Source organism: Eleutherodactylus coqui, chromosome 1, assembly GCF_035609145.1.
Source record: "Eleutherodactylus coqui strain aEleCoq1 chromosome 1, aEleCoq1.hap1, whole genome shotgun sequence".
NCBI lineage: Eukaryota > Metazoa > Chordata > Amphibia > Anura > Eleutherodactylidae > Eleutherodactylus > Eleutherodactylus coqui.
This window is the reverse complement of record NC_089837.1, coordinates 383266749-383288303: the sequence shown is the minus strand read 5'-3', so window position 1 is coordinate 383288303 and position 21555 is coordinate 383266749. Positions and strand designations below refer to the sequence as shown.

General features: G+C 40.0%; 1 protein-coding gene across 1 annotated transcript in view; it reads right to left on the bottom strand.

The window, feature by feature from the left end:
• Positions 1–21555, bottom strand: part of GABRG3 (gamma-aminobutyric acid type A receptor subunit gamma3) — a 489714-nt gene that overhangs the window by 188989 nt on the left and 279170 nt on the right. The window contains exon 5 of the mRNA XM_066579283.1: positions 15365–15447. Within this exon, the coding sequence (XP_066435380.1) occupies positions 15365–15447 (83 nt within the window). The remainder of the gene's footprint in view (positions 1–15364; positions 15448–21555) is intronic.

Sequence of the window (21555 nt, the reverse complement as noted above, 5' to 3'; positions counted from 1 at the left end):
CACCAACAGGCAGCACTGCGTATATTCAATGAACCTGAGAAGTTTAATAACTGTGCTGTGTCCCTGCTTATGTGTCACAGAACGTGAGGGTAGCAGAGTTATTAACTGTGGCAGAGCAGGTATTTTTTTTCCCAATTAAGGAAAGCAAATGGCGAACCCAGCAGTAAAGCGTAGCTGGCTGCGTATGATTTAGCAATGTTTTTCACGCAGCTCACACGTGTCCACCGCCCGTAAGGACGGACAGAGGCTGGACAAATAGATTTGTTTTCAGTTTTTTCCCACCAACAGGCAGCACTGCGTATATTCAATGAACCTGAGAAGTTTAATAACTGTGCTGTGTCCCTGCTTATGTGTCACAGAACGTGAGGGTAGCAGAGTTATTATAACTCTTGGAGAGCAGGTATTTTTTTTCCCAATTAAGGAAAGCAAATGGCGAACCCAGCAGTAAAGCGTAGCTGGGTGCGTATGATTTAGCAATGTTTTTCACGCAGCTCACACGTCTCCACAGGCGTAAGGACGGACACAGGCTGGACAAATAGATTTGTTTTCAGTTTTTTCCCACCAACAGGCAGCACTGCGTATATTCAATGAACCTGAGAAGTTTAATAACTGTGCTGTGTCCCTGCTTATGTGTCACAGAACGTGAGGGTAGCAGAGTTATTATAACTCTTGGAGAGCAGGTATTTTTTTTCCCAATTAAGGAAAGCAAATGGCGAAGCCAGCAGTAAAGCGTAGCTGGGTGCGTATGATTTAGCAATGTTTTTCACGCAGCTCACACGTCTCCACAGGCGTAAGGACGGACACAGGCTGGACAAATAGATTTGTTTTCAGTTTTTTCCCACCAACAGGCAGCACTGCGTATATTCAATGAACCTGAGAAGTTTAATAACTGTGCTGTGTCCCTGCTTATGTGTCACAGAACGTGAGGGTAGCAGAGTTATTATAACTCTTGGAGAGCAGGTATTTTTTTTCCCAATTAAGGAAAGCAAATGGCGAACCCAGCAGTAAAGCGTAGCTGGCTGCGTATGATTTAGCAATGTTTTTCACGCAGCTCACACGTCTCCACAGGCGTAAGGACGGACACAGGCTGGACAAATAGATTTGTTTTCAGTTTTTTCCCACCAACAGGCAGCACTGCGTATATTCAATGAACCTGAGAAGTTTAATAACTGTGCTGTGTCCCTGCTTATGTGTCACAGAACGTGAGGGTAGCAGAGTTATTAACTGTGGCAGAGCAGGTATTTTTTTTCCCAATTAAGGAAAGCAAATGGCGAACCCAGCAGTAAAGCGTAGCTGGCTGCGTATGATTTAGCAATGTTTTTCACGCAGCTCACACGTGTCCACCGCCCGTAAGGACGGACAGAGGCTGGACAAATAGATTTGTTTTCAGTTTTTTCCCACCAACAGGCAGCACTGCGTATATTCAATGAACCTGAGAAGTTTAATAACTGTGCTGTGTCCCTGCTTATGTGTCACAGAACGTGAGGGTAGCAGAGTTATTATAACTCTTGGAGAGCAGGTATTTTTTTTCCCAATTAAGGAAAGCAAATGGCGAACCCAGCAGTAAAGCGTAGCTGGGTGCGTATGATTTAGCAATGTTTTTCACGCAGCTCACACGTCTCCACAGGCGTAAGGACGGACACAGGCTGGACAAATAGATTTGTTTTCAGTTTTTTCCCACCAACAGGCAGCACTGCGTATATTCAATGAACCTGAGAAGTTTAATAACTGTGCTGTGTCCCTGCTTATGTGTCACAGAACGTGAGGGTAGCAGAGTTATTATAACTCTTGGAGAGCAGGTATTTTTTTTCCCAATTAAGGAAAGCAAATGGCGAACCCAGCAGTAAAGCGTAGCTGGCTGCGTATGATTTAGCAATGTTTTTCACGCAGCTCACACGTCTCCACAGGCGTAAGGACGGACACAGGCTGGACAAATAGATTTGTTTTCAGTTTTTTCCCACCAACAGGCAGCACTGCGTATATTCAATGAACCTGAGAAGTTTAATAACTGTGCTGTGTCCCTGCTTATGTGTCACAGAACGTGAGGGTAGCAGAGTTATTAACTGTGGCAGAGCAGGTATTTTTTTTCCCAATTAAGGAAAGCAAATGGCGAACCCAGCAGTAAAGCGTAGCTGGCTGCGTATGATTTAGCAATGTTTTTCACGCAGCTCACACGTGTCCACCGCCCGTAAGGACGGACAGAGGCTGGACAAATAGATTTGTTTTCAGTTTTTTCCCACCAACAGGCAGCACTGCGTATATTCTATGAATAATAACTGTGTTGTGGCCCTGCCTATACAATTCTTTCCCTGCAGTATCAATGGAGGGTGGAATGCTCTGCAGAGGCGATTTTGAGAAGCCCAAAAAAAATGCAGCACAGCCAACAGCAGCCTGGACAGTACTGCACACGGATAAATATGGCCCTAGAAAGGACCGTTGAGGTTCTTGAAGGCTACACTCACTCCTAACACTCTCCCTGCCTATGCAGCACTTCTGTCCCTAATGCCAGGTGCAACGGTCTGCAGAGGCGATTTTGAGAAAAAAAAAATCCCACTGCTAACAGCAGCCAACACACAGCTATCAGTGGCCCTAATAAGGACCTTTGGGGGGTCTTGAAGCCTACACTAACTACCAATTCTTTCCCTACAGCAGCTCCGGTATAAACAGCACTGTCCCTCATCTAACTCACACCGCATCTGAGGCGAGCCGCGGGAGGGGCCGACTTTTATATTAGGCGAACACCTGATCTCGCCAGCCACTCACAGCAGGGGGGTGGTATAGGGCTTAAACGTTGCAGGGGGAAGTTGTAATGCCTTCCCTGTCTTTCAATTGGCCAGAAAAGCGCGCTAACGTCTCAGGGAAGGAAGTGAAAGTAACCAGAACACCGCATGGTGTTCGTCACGAATAACGAACATCCCGAACACCCTAATATTCGCACGAATATCAAGCTCGGACGAACGCGTTCGCTCATCTCTAATCAGCACCTTCATCTGGCCAATTATATGCACAAGGAGTAAACCAAGCTAAATGGTCTTATAAAACATTTAAAGAAATGGTGGGAAAGACAGTGAGTGACATCACAACAGTCATTGGATCAAGTCACATGACTACTAGAATCTGAGTAAAAAGGCATAAAATAAAGTAAAGCATATAAAACACAGTGGTGCCAGAATAAGAAAGACCTAAAATAAAGTATAGTGGCCACATGTAAAAAATATAGTAAAATCCAAATGATTACAGTGTAAAGAATAAATAAATAATAAATGAGGAGCAGCAGTATTGCGGAAGGACCTTGGAGATGAGTTAATTGGAATAATGTGATACGTCACATGACCATTTTGACATACCTTCACAATAAGTTTCAGTTTGCTACATTCCCCAATGGCAATATTTGTAAAAGTGGTAGTCTGAAATATGTTCAAATCAATAACAGAGTCTGTATATTCAGAGTCTATCTGTATGGAGCTCAATCCAGAAACTGGTGGCTAGAAAAGGAGTAAAGGAAGAATAGAAGTGAGGTGGGTACTAATTTTAGAGCCCCTACCAGTCTTATGTATACTCCAGGGGGCTACGAAGGACATCCAGTCAGGAAATTACACAGGATTTTAATTTAAAAAAAGGACTTTTCATTTTAGAAAATATAGACACTTTATAGGGATTTAAGCCTTTTAAACACCACAATATCACTAGTTAAATCTGCATATTTTCAATACTATATTCCCACAAGACAAGTGTTAAAAATTTGAAAATATCATTTTGATAGATATGATAGCTTTCTTGTGAAATCAGTAGCAGAAATAACATTGTTTTAGGAAGTAGCTTTACTTTACAATGTTAGGGAACAAAGTAAGTGAATTAACATATTTCAAGTATTGTAATAATATTTTCCAGCTAGATATTAGTGCAAAACTGTACAGCAAGTAACTAAGACATATGGAAAATTACATTATCTCTGCAGCAATATTATAATTCACAATTGTCAAGAGTAAAGTACTCTTTAATTTTACTAAAAATACAATCTTTGTAAAAAAAAATTAGGTGTCTAGAAAGAGTTGTCGTTTTGCTGCAAAACTTGTCATGCAGTTCCATCTCAGGCAGATATACAATTCATTAGAGTTGTTGCATAGAGACCAGTAGAGCGGATCATATGATCATCCAACAGCAGACAACTGCTTAGTTGTCCGCCATCTAAAGGCAGGTGGCACCATTACTGGTCTCTATGTCTGTTGGAACCATTTACAGGTCCTTGGTTGAAGGACATTTGGTCTCACGGCACCCATTACGTATAATGCCTTTGATACTGACCCACCATTGCTTCAGTTTGCAGTTGTGTTGTAAACGAAGCTGGACTGCTACAGAGTGGAACCAGGTTATCTTCAACAATGAATCCAGGTTTAGTTTGGGCACTTATGGTGGTCATGTTTGTGTCTGGAGACCTATAGATGAGCTCCTCCATTCTGCCTTGCTGTGGTGTGGCACACTGCCCTCACTGCTGGTGTGATGTTCTGGGATGCCATTGCATACGACACTTCATTGCCGCTAGTATGAGGGATACTGACAGCTCAGTAATATGTTCAGGACATCCTGTAGCAACATGTGTTGTCTCTCATGGTGGCTTCAGCAGGATATTGCTAAGTCACACACAAGGGTGTCACAGGAATGTTTCCATAACATTGTCACATTTCTGTGGCTGCCCGGTCGCTAGATTTATCACCACTAGAACATGTATGGGATCATCAGAAATACCAAGTTTGACAGCCTATGAGTTTGCATGATCTACAGGCTCAAATACAGCAAATGTGAAGTTATATGCCACAGGATACCATATAGAACCTGTAGATCAATTTCTGTCCATATTACATCTTGCATCAAAGCTAGAGGTAATACAACAGGGTACTAGAGCCGCCATGCCTGCCCATATCTCATCTTGCATCCAAGCTAGAGGTGGTACAACAGGGTACTAGAGCCTCCATGTCCACCCGTATCACATCGTGCATCCAAGCTAGAGGCGATACAACAGGGTACTATAGCCTCCATGCCTGCCCATATCACATCTTGCATCCAAGCTAGAGGGAATACAACAGGGAACTAGAGCCTCCATGCTTGCCTGTATCACATCTTGCATCCAAGCTAGAGGCGATGCAACAGGGTACTAGAGCCTCCATGCCCACCCGTATCACATCTTGCATTCAAGCTAGAGGCAGTACAACAGGATACTAGAGCCTCCATCTACCCCCGTATCCCATCTTGCATCCAAGCTAGAGACGATACAGAGTACTAGAGCCACCCCTTCAAGTGTTCAGTTTTCAGCAATAAATAATCATTCTGCTCTGATATTGTAATCACTTACTTATATATACGTTACAATCCCATATTCCATTCTGATAACTCCTTCGAGGTGCTTGATTTTTTTTAACAATGACTCTATAAGTTGAATGGTTATATATTCCTTAAATCTTGAAAAAAATATAAACTCAGGCATCACTATACATTTAATAACAGGATGCCATGAGGCGGTATTTCTCCTGTCTTAAGTAAATACATACAATGTTTTTAAAAGACACTTTGCAAATACTCAGAATTTTGATTAAAATGTCCTACCATTCTGTTTCTAAAGCTCATATGCAGAGTTATGCATGTAGTCTGGACTTGTAGTCATGGTCTGATGACTGCATGATCAGATGCACACTATGAGATATTTGATTGAATCTACTGATAGATATGATCTTGCCATTTTAATTCTTTGTTTCTTTGTCAATCGGTTTGTGCACTTACACCGGTCATGTCTGGAAAGCTATGGGAGAACGCCTCAATACTGCTTAAATGTGGAGCGTCCCCCTGCCCTGCCCATTGCTTTGTGATGATCTGGGGTGCCATGGCATATGACCATTGATCACGCTAGTAATGGTACGAGGAACAATGACAGCTCCGCGATATGTTCAGGACATCCTGCAGTCACAGGTGTTCCCCTCATGGCGGCTTCCAAGAGACATTTTCCAGTAGGGTAATGCTCGATCACACCCAGTAAGGGGGTCACAGGAATGACATAATAGCATAAATGTGTAATTCAAACTGTAAGTATTAGTAATGCTTATAGCGCAAATTAATAAAAGCTCGTACTTTATCTTATGTTAATTCTATTTTCCCTTATAATTCACTAGTGACAATACACCACTTACTCAATAGACCTAGAGAAGAGCAAACTGATTAGACAGCTTTCCAGAACATCAGTGAGTACAAAAGCAATTCAGAAAGTAGGAAGTGCAGGTGGCAAAGGGTAAGTGAAAATCCATTATGGATGACTTTAGGGCTTCACATAAATGCCAAATTCACTTTTTCAGTCTCTGTTCTTGTGTATGTGTATATCACATCGCAATGTGGGTAAAAAATGATTCATTGGAAACTGTAGAGCACCCACAGGAAATATTATTGTTTCTGCAAACCTTTCATTGTAATTAACATTTCAATGAATGTAAAAATCCCTACAATTATAATATACCAGAAATACAAAGAGTTCTATTTTCAGAAACCTAAAAATTAAATTTACTACATTAACAAATACATCACATTGTAACTGACTTTACTTTTGCTATGCTGTTAGTGTATATATTTAGCAGCAAATAAATGGCTAATTGTGACATTGTACCTCTTCATCCATTTTAGCATCACTTCTACCCTTAACCCTCAGCTGCTTGTGAAGTACTGTGTGCTGCACGTAGTACACAGAGTGGATTATTGTCAGAAACGACAGAAACCATTGAAAATTACTAAACGTGCAAATGAAATTATTGAAGTGCAGGAATATAAAAAATCATAATTTTAATAGTGTCCTTACTATGGATATAAAAATATAAACTTCTACATATTTGATTAACTGATGGATAGAAGATGAAGAAACAATTCACAATCTAACTAAAGTACTGGTATCTCAAATTAAATGGACAATTCAATCAATAGATAATGCTGTAGAAAATGCATCCAAATCACAGTATTAATACAATGGTAATAGTATAGGATATTATACCACAAAGAAGCAATGGCCCACTACTCTCCTATTATCTTCATTTGCTTAAAAGTGATACGTTTGAATCACTTATAATATAGTTTTCAAGCATATTAGATACAATCAGGAGGCTGGAATCGGCACATGTGACGGGGGCGGAGCTACGCGATGACGCATACAAGGGGCGGAGCCAAAATGCCGATGGTGCCGAGCCGAGCCGAAGGAAGAAGACCCATCTGCGCAAGCGCGTCTAAAAAAGCAAGAAGACACCGAAATTAGACGGAGCCATGGAGACGGGGACGCCAGCAACGGAGCAGGTAAGTGAATAACTTCTGTATGGCTCATAATTAATGCACGATGTATATTACAAAGTGCATTAATATGGCCATACAGAAGTACTTAACCCCACTTGCTTTCGCGAGACAACCCCTTTAAGCCTTTAGTAACCATTAAGACTTTTTATAGCAATAATAAAGCATCTTTTATTCTGATGTGCCACTACTTTAGTGATGTAGAGTAAGGCCTTATTCAGGCGAGCGTGGATTACACGCTGTTACAGCAGAGTGTGAAACCACTCTTTCTTTAGCAATCAATAGGTTGCTATGAAAGCGCTCACATGGAGCTTTCTGCGCTGGTAAAAAAGATAGGATAATGTGTGCCAGCTCACCTGTCAGCTCTATGCTGCGCTGCTGTCCATGGTGCTCCTATGGAAGCCAAGGCAGCACTGTGTTCGCAGCACTGAGATGTGAACAGACTGCTCCGTGGAGCACGGAGCAGGTCATTCACTGCAGATTTCCTGCATGACATCAGCGTGGTTTACACACTGTTTTACCAGTGTGTAAACCACGCTCATCTGAACGAGTCCTAAACCCTGTATTTATGCTCCCTGTTGGAGTGATCAAGTGCTTTGATATCTAATGGCAATGAAACTCCTGCATGAACGGAATCAGAGGAACATCTCTCACTTGTTGAACCCCTTAGATGCTGCAGTCAATAGTGACCATGATACCGAAGTGGTTTGCATAGAGAAACCTCTATAAGTCCATTGTGTTGCGATACGATTTTAATATTAGAAAGTCCTGTTGACTTTGACTAAAAATCATGGCAAAATCCTCTGATAGAAATGCGTGAGAAAATCATGAGCGGCAGCAATGATTTTGTGAGAAAAGCATCGCTGACGCTCAAAAATCATGACAAAATCGCGATTGCCCATGTGAAACTAGCCCAGTGTTGCTTTACAATTATTGGTGGGTAAACTTTTATAACTAAACTTACATAATGCTTTCTTATTTGAGGTAGAGCAAATTGTTTTCATATATAATAGGAATATTATAAATATATATATTTATTTTTAATTGTTTGTGAATCATGAACAATTACCAACAAGGTCTGTCTTTTCTTAAAGTAAGCACAATTTGTTTACTCTTTTCCAATATATTCTTCGCTAAACACCTGCTTAGAGCCGTAAGTAAAAAAAAGTGTGAGAGAATGATCAAATTTCACAATAACTTTTCATACAAAGGGCTCAGTCACATGGGCGCATCGGCATCCGTACACCGGCGCCGATGCGCCCGTGTGACTGACAGTTAGAAGACGGCCGTACCTGAAGACGGCCGTCTCTCTCCAGCGCTGATCATAGAACACATGACCGGCAATAGAGCCGGTCACATGTTCTTCCTCCCGACGCTGCAGAGAGACGGGCGTCTTCAGGTACGTACGTCTGCTGGTGTCAGTCACACGGGTGCATCGCCCCTGGTGTACGGGTGTCGATGCGCCCATGTGACTGAGGCCTAAAATATAATTTTTTTAAATATTCCTGTTAACATCTCACTTGTTAGCAGAATTGCCGTTTTTTGTGACCATTATGGTTTGTATTATATTTTGTATTATATTTGCCTTTTTCATTAGCTGAGGTTTTGTGCAGAAATTAATGTCAATATTCTGAATACAGTGATATTGGTATTTCAGTCATATTCTTATTTTTTTTGTAAAAATTAATTTTCAAGCTGTATGAAATGAGACTATGGTTTGGGCCTCACATCTCTTGTAACAAAAGTGAGGCTTCTTTCACTGTTTTAATAGATGTTTTGATCCTTTGCTTTTTCTTTTGTAATGTCTTCTTTTTTCTGGGCTGCATTAGAAACTACATCTCTGTCAGCATTCTGCCATCGGCTATACGTTTGATAGATGAGGAATACTTTTCAGCACAGCTTGATTTGATCAATATGTAATTCCACTTGACATCTGATATTATGATATGAAAGAAATGTTTTATATCCCTAAATATGGTGTTCATTACTCCCTTGAATCTTCAAACAATAAAATCTGCCACATAATACAATTCACATAAGGATTGCTATGCCTTCTGTTAAAGTGACCCTGTAGTCCTGAAGAAACACAGATGGCCGCACTGTGTCTCTCACTTTCTGATGTACATTGTGCATTAGTATGCATCATTAATCTGAGACACTACATGCTGCTTTGCTTGGCCAGTGCTGACCAGTCAGAGCAGCATGTAGTGCTGCCAATGCATGCTATGCATCAGGTAGTCAGAGAATTGGTGTAGCCATTTTTGTTTGTCGAGGAATGAAAGGTCCCTTTAATTCATATATAGTGGCTTTATCGATTGATAGAATGCCAGAAGGGTAGTGCATCAGTTCTGCATAATTTACAACTACAGTCTTTAGACAGATTGTGTTAGTGTTTTCAATAAACTCATTTATAAAACTCCCTATACAATGCTATCGCCTCCCAAACTTAAATGTCTAGATCAGAGGTATCCAGAATGGGCACTATCAGATGCCCCAAAAGTATTCTTTGTCAGTAAATTTGATACATTTGATTATCCATAATAATATTACTTGCTTGTCTCATTCTGTAAAAACCATTGATTTCAATGAAGGTGAGACTCATGCCTTTCAGGTATTTTTTTGTGAAAGTATAAAACATAAAATCCCTTTTTAACCTCAAATAATCCTTTAAAGCTAGACATGTAAAACTGGTTATATAGATCATAAATTCACATCAAATGCTTAAAAAAAACATAATCGAGCTCAACCCTGTACTGAGGTCATATTTGACTCTGATCCTTCCTTTGCTTCCAATTTAATTATTTGCTTGCTCATGTCACCTGCACCTGAAAAACATCTACAGAATCTATACTTTTCTTAGTGTGAATATATAAAAAATGCTTATTGTTACCGTGATCATTCTCAAATCTATCCTGAATGCAGTAACCAGGCTTACAGTTTTTTCAACTGCAATCATCTAATTCTCTAACTTCCCGGTGAAATTTGGCACAACCATTCTTATATTGTAAAGGTAAAGGGGTTGAGACTTGATTATTCAATTCTAAGTGCATAAGTAAGTAATCCCCTATGTTATGCAACTTCCCGGTGTCGTACAAATGAGAAATTTGGCAAAACCATTGTTTAGTTCCTAAATAGCAAAAGTAAATGGGTTGCAACTTGATATAATTCTAAGGGGAAAAGTAAGTGACCTCCCACCTCTCTTGCCCTTCATGTTATGTACCTATTCTAATTCTGTAACTGCCCAGTGGCGTACAAACATGAAATTTAGTACAACCATTGTTTAGTTTGTTTAGGTGGCAGCAACTTGATTATTCAATGCAAAGTGCAAAAGTAAGTGACCCCCCCCCCCCCCTATGTAATGTAACTAATAGCACACTTCTGGACTGCACAAACATGAAATTTGCCACAATTATTCTTTATGCCCTAATAAGAAAAGTACAGGGGTTGCAATGTCAATATTCAATTCTAAGTGTGAAAAACTGTGAAAATCCATGATGCATGAAATAGTTGTTTTCTCAGAAACTATAAAGCTTAGGGAAATGATTTGTATACTTAGGAGAATCTACCTCACCTCTGTGTGTATATGGAGGAGAATCTACCTCACCTCTATGTGTATATACTGAGGAGAATCTAACTGCCCTCTGTGTGCATATACTGAAAGGCTGTAAAGTACATAAGGAAGCGGCAATGGACTGCAGGGATGGAGCATGCCCTTAAGGCTAACAAGGGGCTGCAACCTCCAGTCTGGGGTTAAATTTGAATAAAAAGGGGCATTACCTTTAAGGGTAAAAAGTGAGGAGAGTAGGAGGGGTGGCACATTCTGCAGAGGGATATTTGCACATGCAGTCTGAGGAGAATCTAACGCTCCTCTGTGTATACATATTTTATTCCTTGGTTCCTCTGAAGTAACCACGAATTTATACTATTATCTGTTTGAACAACAGATAAACACCCGTACCAAATTAACTTGGGCGAAGCCGGGTATATCAGGTAGTACAATATAAACTCATTGATGTCTCAAAGTTCTCCACAGTGCTATACTGCACTATATCTCCTCCATCACCTGTGCCTACCACACTACCCATGCCTTCCATCCTACTAATGACCTTATACTACTTTACTTTTCAATCCAAACCTCCCACTAACATCCCCAAAACTACCGCAGACAACCAGGTTAATTTTCAATGTCCAAGAAAAAAGCAATAGGAGGAAAGCTTCTATCACTAAAGTCTTCTTCATTGATTAAAAAAGCATACACCAGACAGACACTGTACACGTGAATGCTGAACGCGTCTTGGACGAGTGGCCTTTCTCAACAGCTGAAAAGTGTTACAAGTGCACAACATATATAACAATAATTCTAAATGTCACCAGTGACCTAAAGATAAATCCCTAATCTAACTCTTCACTATTTACCTCTCTTCTACATTTTCTCTCAGAACCTTCCCCTTTTATCCATATATACAAAGAGGAAGGGAGGGAGGTATGGGGTCTTGTAACTAGACCTCTATGACAAATGTAAACTGAACAGCAAACGTTGTTGGCTTCATAAGTAATTTTAAGGTTAGTTTTTAGCATCACTCTCTTTCTGCATGGCCCCAACAGGGCTCAGATAGTGCGCTGGAGTTTTGTGTAGTGGCTGCACATTCAGACAAGGGAATTCCACCATTTTGAACAGGTGGCACCTGCCTATGTAGGACAGTGGAGCTGGAGCCACTTTAACAGGGTTTGATCCAATATTGTAATATAGGGATTGATATTAACCATGTATAGTTTGTTATGATTTAGATATGTGTAAACCTAGGTATGTGATGTAACTTGTTTGCCACTGATTAGGGATATTAAAGGGTCCATTCTGGTTGTGATGGGCCATTTATCAAAAGGGCTTCTGTTTTCACAAATGGAGGGTGTATCCTTATAAGGGTTCTATTTTTTGAAGGTCATGGAGCATCAGCGGCAGAGTGGCAGGTGGGTTTTTGATAATCAAAATAACATTATCCGCAAAAGCTGTCACTGAGACGTTGGCGCGATATGAGCGGGTTGTTTGTTGTAAGGTTAGCGGTTGGAGATTGTGTAGTAGGGTAGTCTAGCGAGAGGTTAAATAGTAGGGGTGAAAGGGGGCATCCTTGTCTAGCCCCTCTGAATATATCCATAGGCTGTGTATTATGCCCATTTATTGTAAGGCTGGGGAAAAAACTTTTTTTAAACTCGTACATTTTCTAAGAGGCAAATATAATAGTAACAAATTCCAATGATATAATCAATACAAAGAAACTATACAGGAAGATTTTTATTTCCTCTTTGTGCAGACTAAGCAATGTTCTTCTTTATATTGCTTTTAAATGAATGACAGCTAGTGAACATAAAATGTTTTAGTCTTTCTTAGGAGACTATAACACATGAGATGAAGGAAATCAGAAAAAATATCAACAATTCAACAATTCTGAAGGTGACTAAGCTAGGTTTATTGTTGCCTCAGGTAGGTAATTCTGAGTGAAAGCAACATTTTGCTAAATTATTTTTTTGATTTGTCAGTTCATTTAGTGAATTAGATTTTAATTGTCTTATTACACTATTTACATATTCCTGTGCCAGCTTTACATTTCATTGCAATCACTAAAACACATAAAATAAGATGGTAGTTATTTACTGAATCCATGTGATAAGAGTAGTAGTACTGATACAACATTTCTTCTTCAGCTTTAATCTTGCATTGTTTAGGTAAAACAATGGTCCCCAAAAAGGGGTCAGGAGCCACATCTGGCTTATGGCACCCAGGTGTGTGGCTTGCGTTGGCAGTTCTGACTTATGTTTCCTATCTTATGTGTTATAAATGGTAAACAAGGGCTTTTGAACCAGGAAACAATGAATCCTTGTTTCAGGGTTTCAGGTAAAACCTAAGTAAAAGTCCTTGTTGCTGCAGTGTGGAATGTTGGGTGTGTTTCTTCTTGTTTAGCCAGGTATTGGACATGGCTGTGGATAATTAATGAGTGGGTTGAAGTATGCATTAAAAGAGCAGAAAGCTCACAACACGGTGACTCTTTTTTAAATTTGTTCCTGGCATTTGAGAGTAGTGCCTCGTTTAGACATAACTATTATCGCTCAGAAAGCAGATAAAATGAGAGAAACTGAATGATCGTTCAGTTTAAATGCGAGCCAACGACTGAACAACGAGCAAGAATTGCGAGGCCCTCACTTGTCATTCAGTTTCAGCCGGCAAAAAAACAGCACAGTTCAAACGCATAGAAATGTAAAACACTGAATGACTAGTGCATGAGAACTGCACTATCCTCAATGAGAGTCTTGTAATTTAGACAGGCTACCCAAGATTGTTCGTTCAGGCAAACGATAATCGTGTAAATGGGCCTTAAAGCTACTGATTGTGCATTTGGTTTGGATGCTGCACATTAGGTTCACATCTGATAGTTAATTAATTTATGTGAAGTACGTGGCCAGACAGGTCTAGGATCTTTAGTTTGTACTTTTCTTTCCGCCTGAAAATCAAATAAAACTTGTAGAGGCTAGTTGCCCACAATCATCTACAGTGTTCCTCTGTTCGAGAAGTGCCAGAATTGCTCCTCTAACCCAGGAGACAACAATCCTGTAAGCTACATTGGTAACAATAATACTTTGACAGACAAATCCTAACCCCTAAGCAGTAAAACACAGAGTGGTTTAATGTCTATTATCTTGGGAATATACCACTTAAGGTAGGCAATATTGTTTGTACCAATTTCTTCAACTCAACCAATCTGTAACTGAAGATGTGCAATATGTCATTTTTTTAGAAGATATTTATATGTAAATCTTTGCAGTTTTATAGGTTTGATATGGCTCTCCTCCATTTTTGAGTTGAATAAAGCTCACAAGGCACAAAAATTTGAGGACCTTGAATATATGGTATAATATGTTAGTATATTGTAACACCTTTAAAAAAAATGCAGTAGCAAATGTGGACAATTACTCCAAAATTTTCAAATGATATTCCCCTTGCCTAAGTCTCTTTCATGAAAGGAATTCATTTATTAGAGCATTTCATAAAACTATAATGTTTATTAACATAAAAAATAAAGGGATTTTTGATGTATGAGATTAAAATAAAACAGCTGCTTTCTTTGTCTCTTGACTACATTGATGCACAAGTTGTATTCAAGTAAATGTGGCTGCGATGCAATATCATAAGGAAGAGTAATGCTGTTTCAGGAAGAAAACATGTTATTTCATCTCATAATTAAACCATGTAATAAATTATGCTTCATATGGAAATTTAATGTTAACTTGATAGTTTTTCCAAATCAGTATGCTGCTATGGGAATAACTCATATTCCAGAAGATTTTACTGGTTTGCTCCAGATTGGTTATAATGAGAAGCTTCATGCATGAATATATGTATCTGAACTCACAAATATTCCCCGTGAGCCACATACCCTTCTGGTTTATTGAAAGGAAGTACAATACAGTTATACCGAATATAACGCACCAATTACATGCATGCCCCTCCCAACACCATAACAATTCATGATTGGCCTAGTATATAATGACTCTGATGATTAACATATGTTTACACCCCAGGTTTATGTTGCTATGTGAACACATAATTCCTATATACCCAAGTAGCATAGGCTTTATTAATATTCCAATCTGAACCAAGAAATCCAAGGGAAGAGATAAGGAGCAGCCCCCCTCTTATGAGCGATGAGCATGACAGGTCTTTCTCATAAGAAACACATCTCAGGACCTTGTTAACTCTTGGGAACTTGCGTAAGAGTGTTGGAGATACCAGCAGAAGAATGCAACTTCTGTACACACAGTGTACAGTATTGAACCAGTTAACCATTCCATTTCGCTAGCTATTTTCTATGAAGGTTGATTTAAGAAACACATTTATATTATCATTACTACAACAATGCGAAGAGAAAAACATGTCATTCAACTAAAGTGCTACATGGCTGCAATAAATGTCAATGTGCAGGTACAAAATCATGTAGGATTGGTAATCTTTGCTAAAAGAACAGGACACAAAACATGCATACACAGATTGAATACTTACAGCTTGAGAATATGAGTGGGCATGAATGTGCATCCATGGGAAAATTGTGCAGTTGTAGTTGACATTCAGCATTGATAGTGAGCCTAGAAAGAGATTATGTATCACTCTACTAATTGAATAATAAACATTATGAAACTCTCATATCTGCTCATTTATGGAAAATACAGATAAAAGTAAATGCTCTAATCCCTTTACTTATCATGGATGAAATAAAAGAAATCAGCTTCAGGAATATATGTTACATATATTGTATACAAACTACATATTTACCAATATGAGACATTGTATTTGTATATCTGGTTGTAAAGTAGTTGCCATAAAATTATATTGTTGTGCTTGTAAATAGAGATGAGCTGTTCATAAGTTACAACAATAGACTATAAATTTGCTGGCCAGTCAGTATTTAACTACCCTGAGTCGTAAAAGTGGAGCTTGTTTACTGCATGTTGTTTATTAGGATAGACACATAATAGAAGAATATTTCTGTGGAAAATACTATGCTGCTAATTGGCCTCTGCGGTCATCAGCCAATTTCATTAAAAAGTCCCAGTGTGATTTAGAGTTGTCATGTACAAAATGTTGAATGCAAAAGTTTTTTATCTGTATGATACAGAATATATTTCAAGCAAGGTTTATAGTCAGCTCCTTAACACAAAAAAAAGTTTCTGCAGTATTTATGGATCTACCTTAACTGGTTAACAATGTAATAAAGCAGACCGCAAATATTTTGTGCTATTTAGGCCTCATTCACACAGGCTACATGGCATCGCTGTGAGAAAATCACTGCGATATCACAAAAATAAGCTCTAGCTGCAGAAAAAAAAGTATACATCACCTTAGAAGCGCTGTCCGACGCTGCTGCAGCTTCTTTCCGGTCTTCTTCTTCTCCTCCAACCGGGAAATGAAAAATCTCTGCCTCCTGGAAGTCCTGGCTATGATTGGCTGATGCTTAACCAATTAAAGCCAGCGCTTGATGAATGGTTCATTGAGCGCTGGTTGTGATTGGCTAAGCATCAGCCAATCAGAGGCAGTGCTTCCAGGCAGCGTGGATTTTTCAATCCCTGGCCAGAAGAGATTAAAAAGAATAGTGCCGGGACCCGGGGATAAGATGCATTAGAGCCGGAGAGCACTTCTAAGGTGATGTATAGTTTTTTAAAAATGTTCCCTGCAGTTAGGGCTTAGGTTATGGCTTTGACAGTAGGATTTCCAAAATCGCAATGCAACGCGACAAAATCATGTGATTTTGTCCCCCGTGTGAACGAGTTCTTACAGTATAAAATGGATGAAATATTGCATGGAGATTAAATAAATTATGTATGACTGAATGTCACTGTACCTAAAAACTACTGCTTAGGCCATAGCCATGTCAATTACTCAAATACGTTTCTGGATAAGCAATAAATAAAAACGCAGAGAAAATAGCTTTATAATGTTCATATAGCCCATACATAGGCAGTTGGGGCCTTCTACTGAACAGTTTGGATAAGGGTGTAAGAGCCCTTAAAGATTAATATGCCATAGCAAACAATTTAGGGAATTGACAGACTAAGGGCCGGCTCACACGAGCATAATTTGATTTCACATTACATGTACGATGTATGCGAACGTAATACGCAGTGAATAAAGTCAAAGAAAGTACATTGATTTTCATTGACCTACTCACACTAGTGGTTTTTATTGCATATAATACACACGGAAAAAAGAACACATGTTCTATTTTACTGCATATTAGGAGTGATACAGCCCTATTGTTCTCTATGAGCACTTAATAAACATTGTACATAAGCAATTGCATTGCATATGTGTGGTGCTTATATGCAACAGTGCTAAACTTCCACGGAGAAAAACTGCAGCATTTAGGGCGCCCTCACACTGGCGATAAAATTGCGCGATGCAAGAGTGAGTGAAAATGCAGAATTATGAAACCTACAATTTTCATTGGTTTCCTTCCTGTTTGCGATGTTTTCACTCATGTGATGTTGCAAGAGAAAAAATTCTGGCATGCCCTTTTTTTCTGTGGTTTGCGTTTTTTAAACTCCCATGGTTTCCTATGGAGCCTCCTTTTTATCGTATTACAAAGCAAGAATTTGCGATTTTTGTGCAATGTGGTTTTAACATTAGAAAGTCCTATTGAGTTTCACACTAAAAAATTGTGGCAAAATCGCGCGAAGAAATTGCAAGTGGCATGCTCAAAAACTGCAGGGAAAAAGTTGTGATTTTGCCGCAATTTTCACCAGTGTGAAGGAGCCTTTACAATACAAGCCATGTAAATGAGATGTAACACATTGCATGGAGAAAATGTGCACAAAATCCACAGCAGAATTGAAATCTGCAGTACGTCAATTTATCCTGTATGCTCTCAGTGCGCATTCCACCTCTTCGAATGAGGAGGTAAAATCTCAAAAATCTGCACATTACATGATGATTTTGGTGCAGATTTTAATATAGATCTATGCCAAAATCAACAATGTATTTTCCTCTGCAAAAAATACACTACATTTGTGTGTGTAGCCCTGACCTGGTGTCACACAGGTGTAAGCGCATTTGTGCTGCATATTTGTGCAATGGGCGCTACGTACTTGTGCACGCATGTGCATGTTTTACTGTACTTGTTGCTCAATCATGCTCCAATTCTTGGAAATGGGCAACTAGTGTAATTAGTTCAATATTTGCTGTTAGGCTAGTTTCACACAAGCATTTTATTGCAACGATTTTTGCCGCAATAAAACGCCAGCTGAAAATCGTGACCATCTGAAGCATTGGGTTCCAATGCATTTGATCAGATGGGCGATTTTCTGGTGCAAAAAAATTGGCCAGCCAGAAAAGATAGGTCTTGTCCTATCTTTTCCTGTAATATGCCGGCTGTTCCCATAGACTCCTATGGGAGCCTATGACAACCATTAGAAAAGGGAAGGAGAGGGAGTTAAGCAGTGGCTCGCATTGCTAAAGTCCCTCCCCATCCTCTTGCCAGCAGCTCCCATAGGCTGGGGAGGGATGGGAGGAAGTTTAGCACGACTAGCACTGCTAAGCTCCGGCCCCGCACCCTCTCCATGCAGCAATACTGTCAAAAATTGCTAAAGAGTTCAATATAAATAGGTATATCCGAATTATTGCATTGGTATGCTTTCTCTTACATCACCATATGCAGACGTCACTAAGATATGTAGATATTTTCCTGGGCACTTTAGCAGCATAATCAGCAATACTGAAGAACATAGTTAATCACCAATTTACAAAGTCATCCTTATTAAAAGCATATGTGTGGAATAGGTTGACTCCAGAGTAACTGTTGCACATAATCTTCATATATGGATAGGATTCACAAATAAATCCCTAATGGATATAGCAACTGAAACTATTTTCCGTTCTCGTATTCACACAAAATGTTAAAGTGTAATTATACTGAATGTGTAAACTTTATTACACTTTACTATAATTACCATAATGATTATCACATAATCTATTTAGGTTGTCGAGTGTCATTAACATTCATGTAATTACTGGCTGCACTTGAACTTGCAGCTACAACCCAGCAGTCATTAGGAAACGCATGCATTAGGGGCAGCTGCTAGTGCACATTTAATAGACTGAAAGAAAACAGAAAAGCTTCTGCCCTTCTGCCTTCCATATGACCCTCCTCCTGCAACTCTTTCCTGTCGTCTAACTCCCTGCTACTGCTCAGTCTTGCTCTCCTCTGAAATATTATGGAGTACATATAGGATGCCTTTAAAGGGGTTTTGCAGGACTTCAGGGCTTTTTTTTCTACAGATGACCTATCCTCGAGATATGTTATCAGTGGGGATTGAATGGGAGCTGCACCTCCTCTACCAAACCAATGCAGCTGCAGTATGGATGGCGTGTTCAGCTTCTTGCTCTGTCTGCACTGACAGTGGTGCTAGGATTCAGCTGATCAGCAGGGAACCCAAGTGGCAGAACCCCACCAATCATCTATTGATGAGCAAACCTGAGGATGGGTCATCACTAGAAGAAATCCTTACAAATATAGATCCGCGCCACCACACAAATGAACCGAAGTAAAGGGGATTTTTACTCACCTGGTGCACAGCGGGATTCTTCGTGAACGCAAAGAACCCGCTTGCACCGATGATCCCCGTTTGCCTGTAGAAATAAAGCTGTTTTCTTCTTGCAAAAAAAGGGATCCCCAGTGATCCTTAAAGGAGATGCAGCAGTAGGAAAAAACCCCAGTGGGTGATAACACCCCACAATGGGGAAAATACAATCAGTAGAAGACAAAAAATCCTCCTGCGCTCTTTGTCTGGGGCTTTTTGCAATCCGAAATAGGGACTTCCAAATCACCAAAATATACAGTGAAGTATATTTTATTTATACAAAAAGGACTATAACAATCTTGCAACGCGTTTCGACGCTATTCAGAGCGTCTTTTTCAAGCATCATGCTTGAAAAAGACGCTCTGAATAGCGTCGAAACGCGTTGCAAGATTGTTATAGTCCTTTTTGTATAAATAAAATATACTTCACTGTATATTTTGGTGATTTGGAAGTCCCTATTTCAGATTGCAAAAAGCCCCAGACAAAGAGCGCAGGAGGATTTTTTGTCTTCTACTGATTAGAAGAAATCCTTGAAATGTGCAAACCCCTTTAACTATACAACATGCTATAATACTGAAGTATTGCAGTGTATTGTAAAAGTGATTAAATGATTGTTGATTCAAGTTTCCTATGGGGACCAAAAACGTACAAATGAGATTAATAACATTTTTTAATTTCGCAAATTTAAGAAATATTACTAGTTTAACCCTATTCTTTGCCCAGTCATTACATAAAAAATAAATAAACAAAAACCTAGCATAAAGGTTAGAGATGAGCGAGCATACTCATCCGAGCTTGATGCTCGTTCGAGTATTAGGGTGCTCGAGATGCTCGTTACTCGAAACGAGCACCACGCGGTACTCATCTCGATTAAACGAGCACTGACCATTAAATTCAATGGAGTCGGCAAGACAGCCGGCTCCATTGAAAGCAATGGGCTGCCGGCAATCTCAGGATGAATTTTCGGGAAGGGCTTAAAAATATAAGCCCTTATCTGAAAATCATCCTAAAATGTGTAAAAATAAAAAAATATAAATATGTCAGCATAAAGATCGTTCTCCTCTGCCATAGGTGTGACAGCTGTGGCAGAGAAGAACGATGTTAGCCCATTGAATTCAATGGAGCCGGCAATACAGCCGGCTCCATTGAAAGCAATGCGCTGCGGGCGATCGCGGGATGAATTGTCGGGAAGGGGTTAAATATACAAGCCCTTCCCTGCAATTCATCCTGAAATGTGTAAAAATAAAAAATATATATACTCACCTTTCCGCTGCAGCCGGAGTTCAGCTGCGGCCGCCGGCAGTTCTTCTGAACTGCTTCTCTATACTATTCAGCAGCCGGGGCTTTAAAATCCCTGCCTGCTGAATGAGCTGCCTCTAATTGGTCACAGCCTGACCAATCAGAGGCAGGTCTCACTCACACACCCATTCATGAATGGGTGAGTGACTGCTGCCTCTCATTGGCTCAGCGGGACCAATCAGAGGCAGTTCATTCAGCAGGCGGGGATTTTAAATCCCCGGCTGCTGAATACCACAGAGAGCAGTTCAGAGAACTGCCGCCGGCCGCCGCTGAACTCCGTCTGCCGGACCGGGTGAGTATATATATATTTTTTATTTTTACACATTTCTGAATGAATTGCATGGAAGGGCTTGTATTTTTAAGCCTTCCCGAAAATTCATCCCGCGATCGCCCGCAGCGCATTGCTTTCAATGGAGCCGGCTGTATTGCCGGCTCCATTGAATTCAATGGGCTAACATCGTTCTTCTCTGCCACAGCTGTTACAGCTGTGGCAGAGGAGAACGATCTTTATGCTCACAGTGGGGGGGGGGGCACTCTTGCCGCTATTGTGGCTTAATAGTGGGACCCGGGAACTTGAGATGCAGCCCAACATGTAGCCCCTCGCCTGCCCTATCCGTTTCTGTGTCGTTCCCATCACTTTTGTGAATTTCCCAGATTTTAACAAATGAAAACCTTAGCGAGCATCGGCAATATACAAAAATGCTCGAGTCGCCCATTGACTTTAATGGGGTTCATTACTCGAAACGAACCCTCGAGCATCGCGGGAAGTTCGACTCGAGTAACGAGCACTCGAGCATTTTGGTGCTCGCTCATCTCTAATAA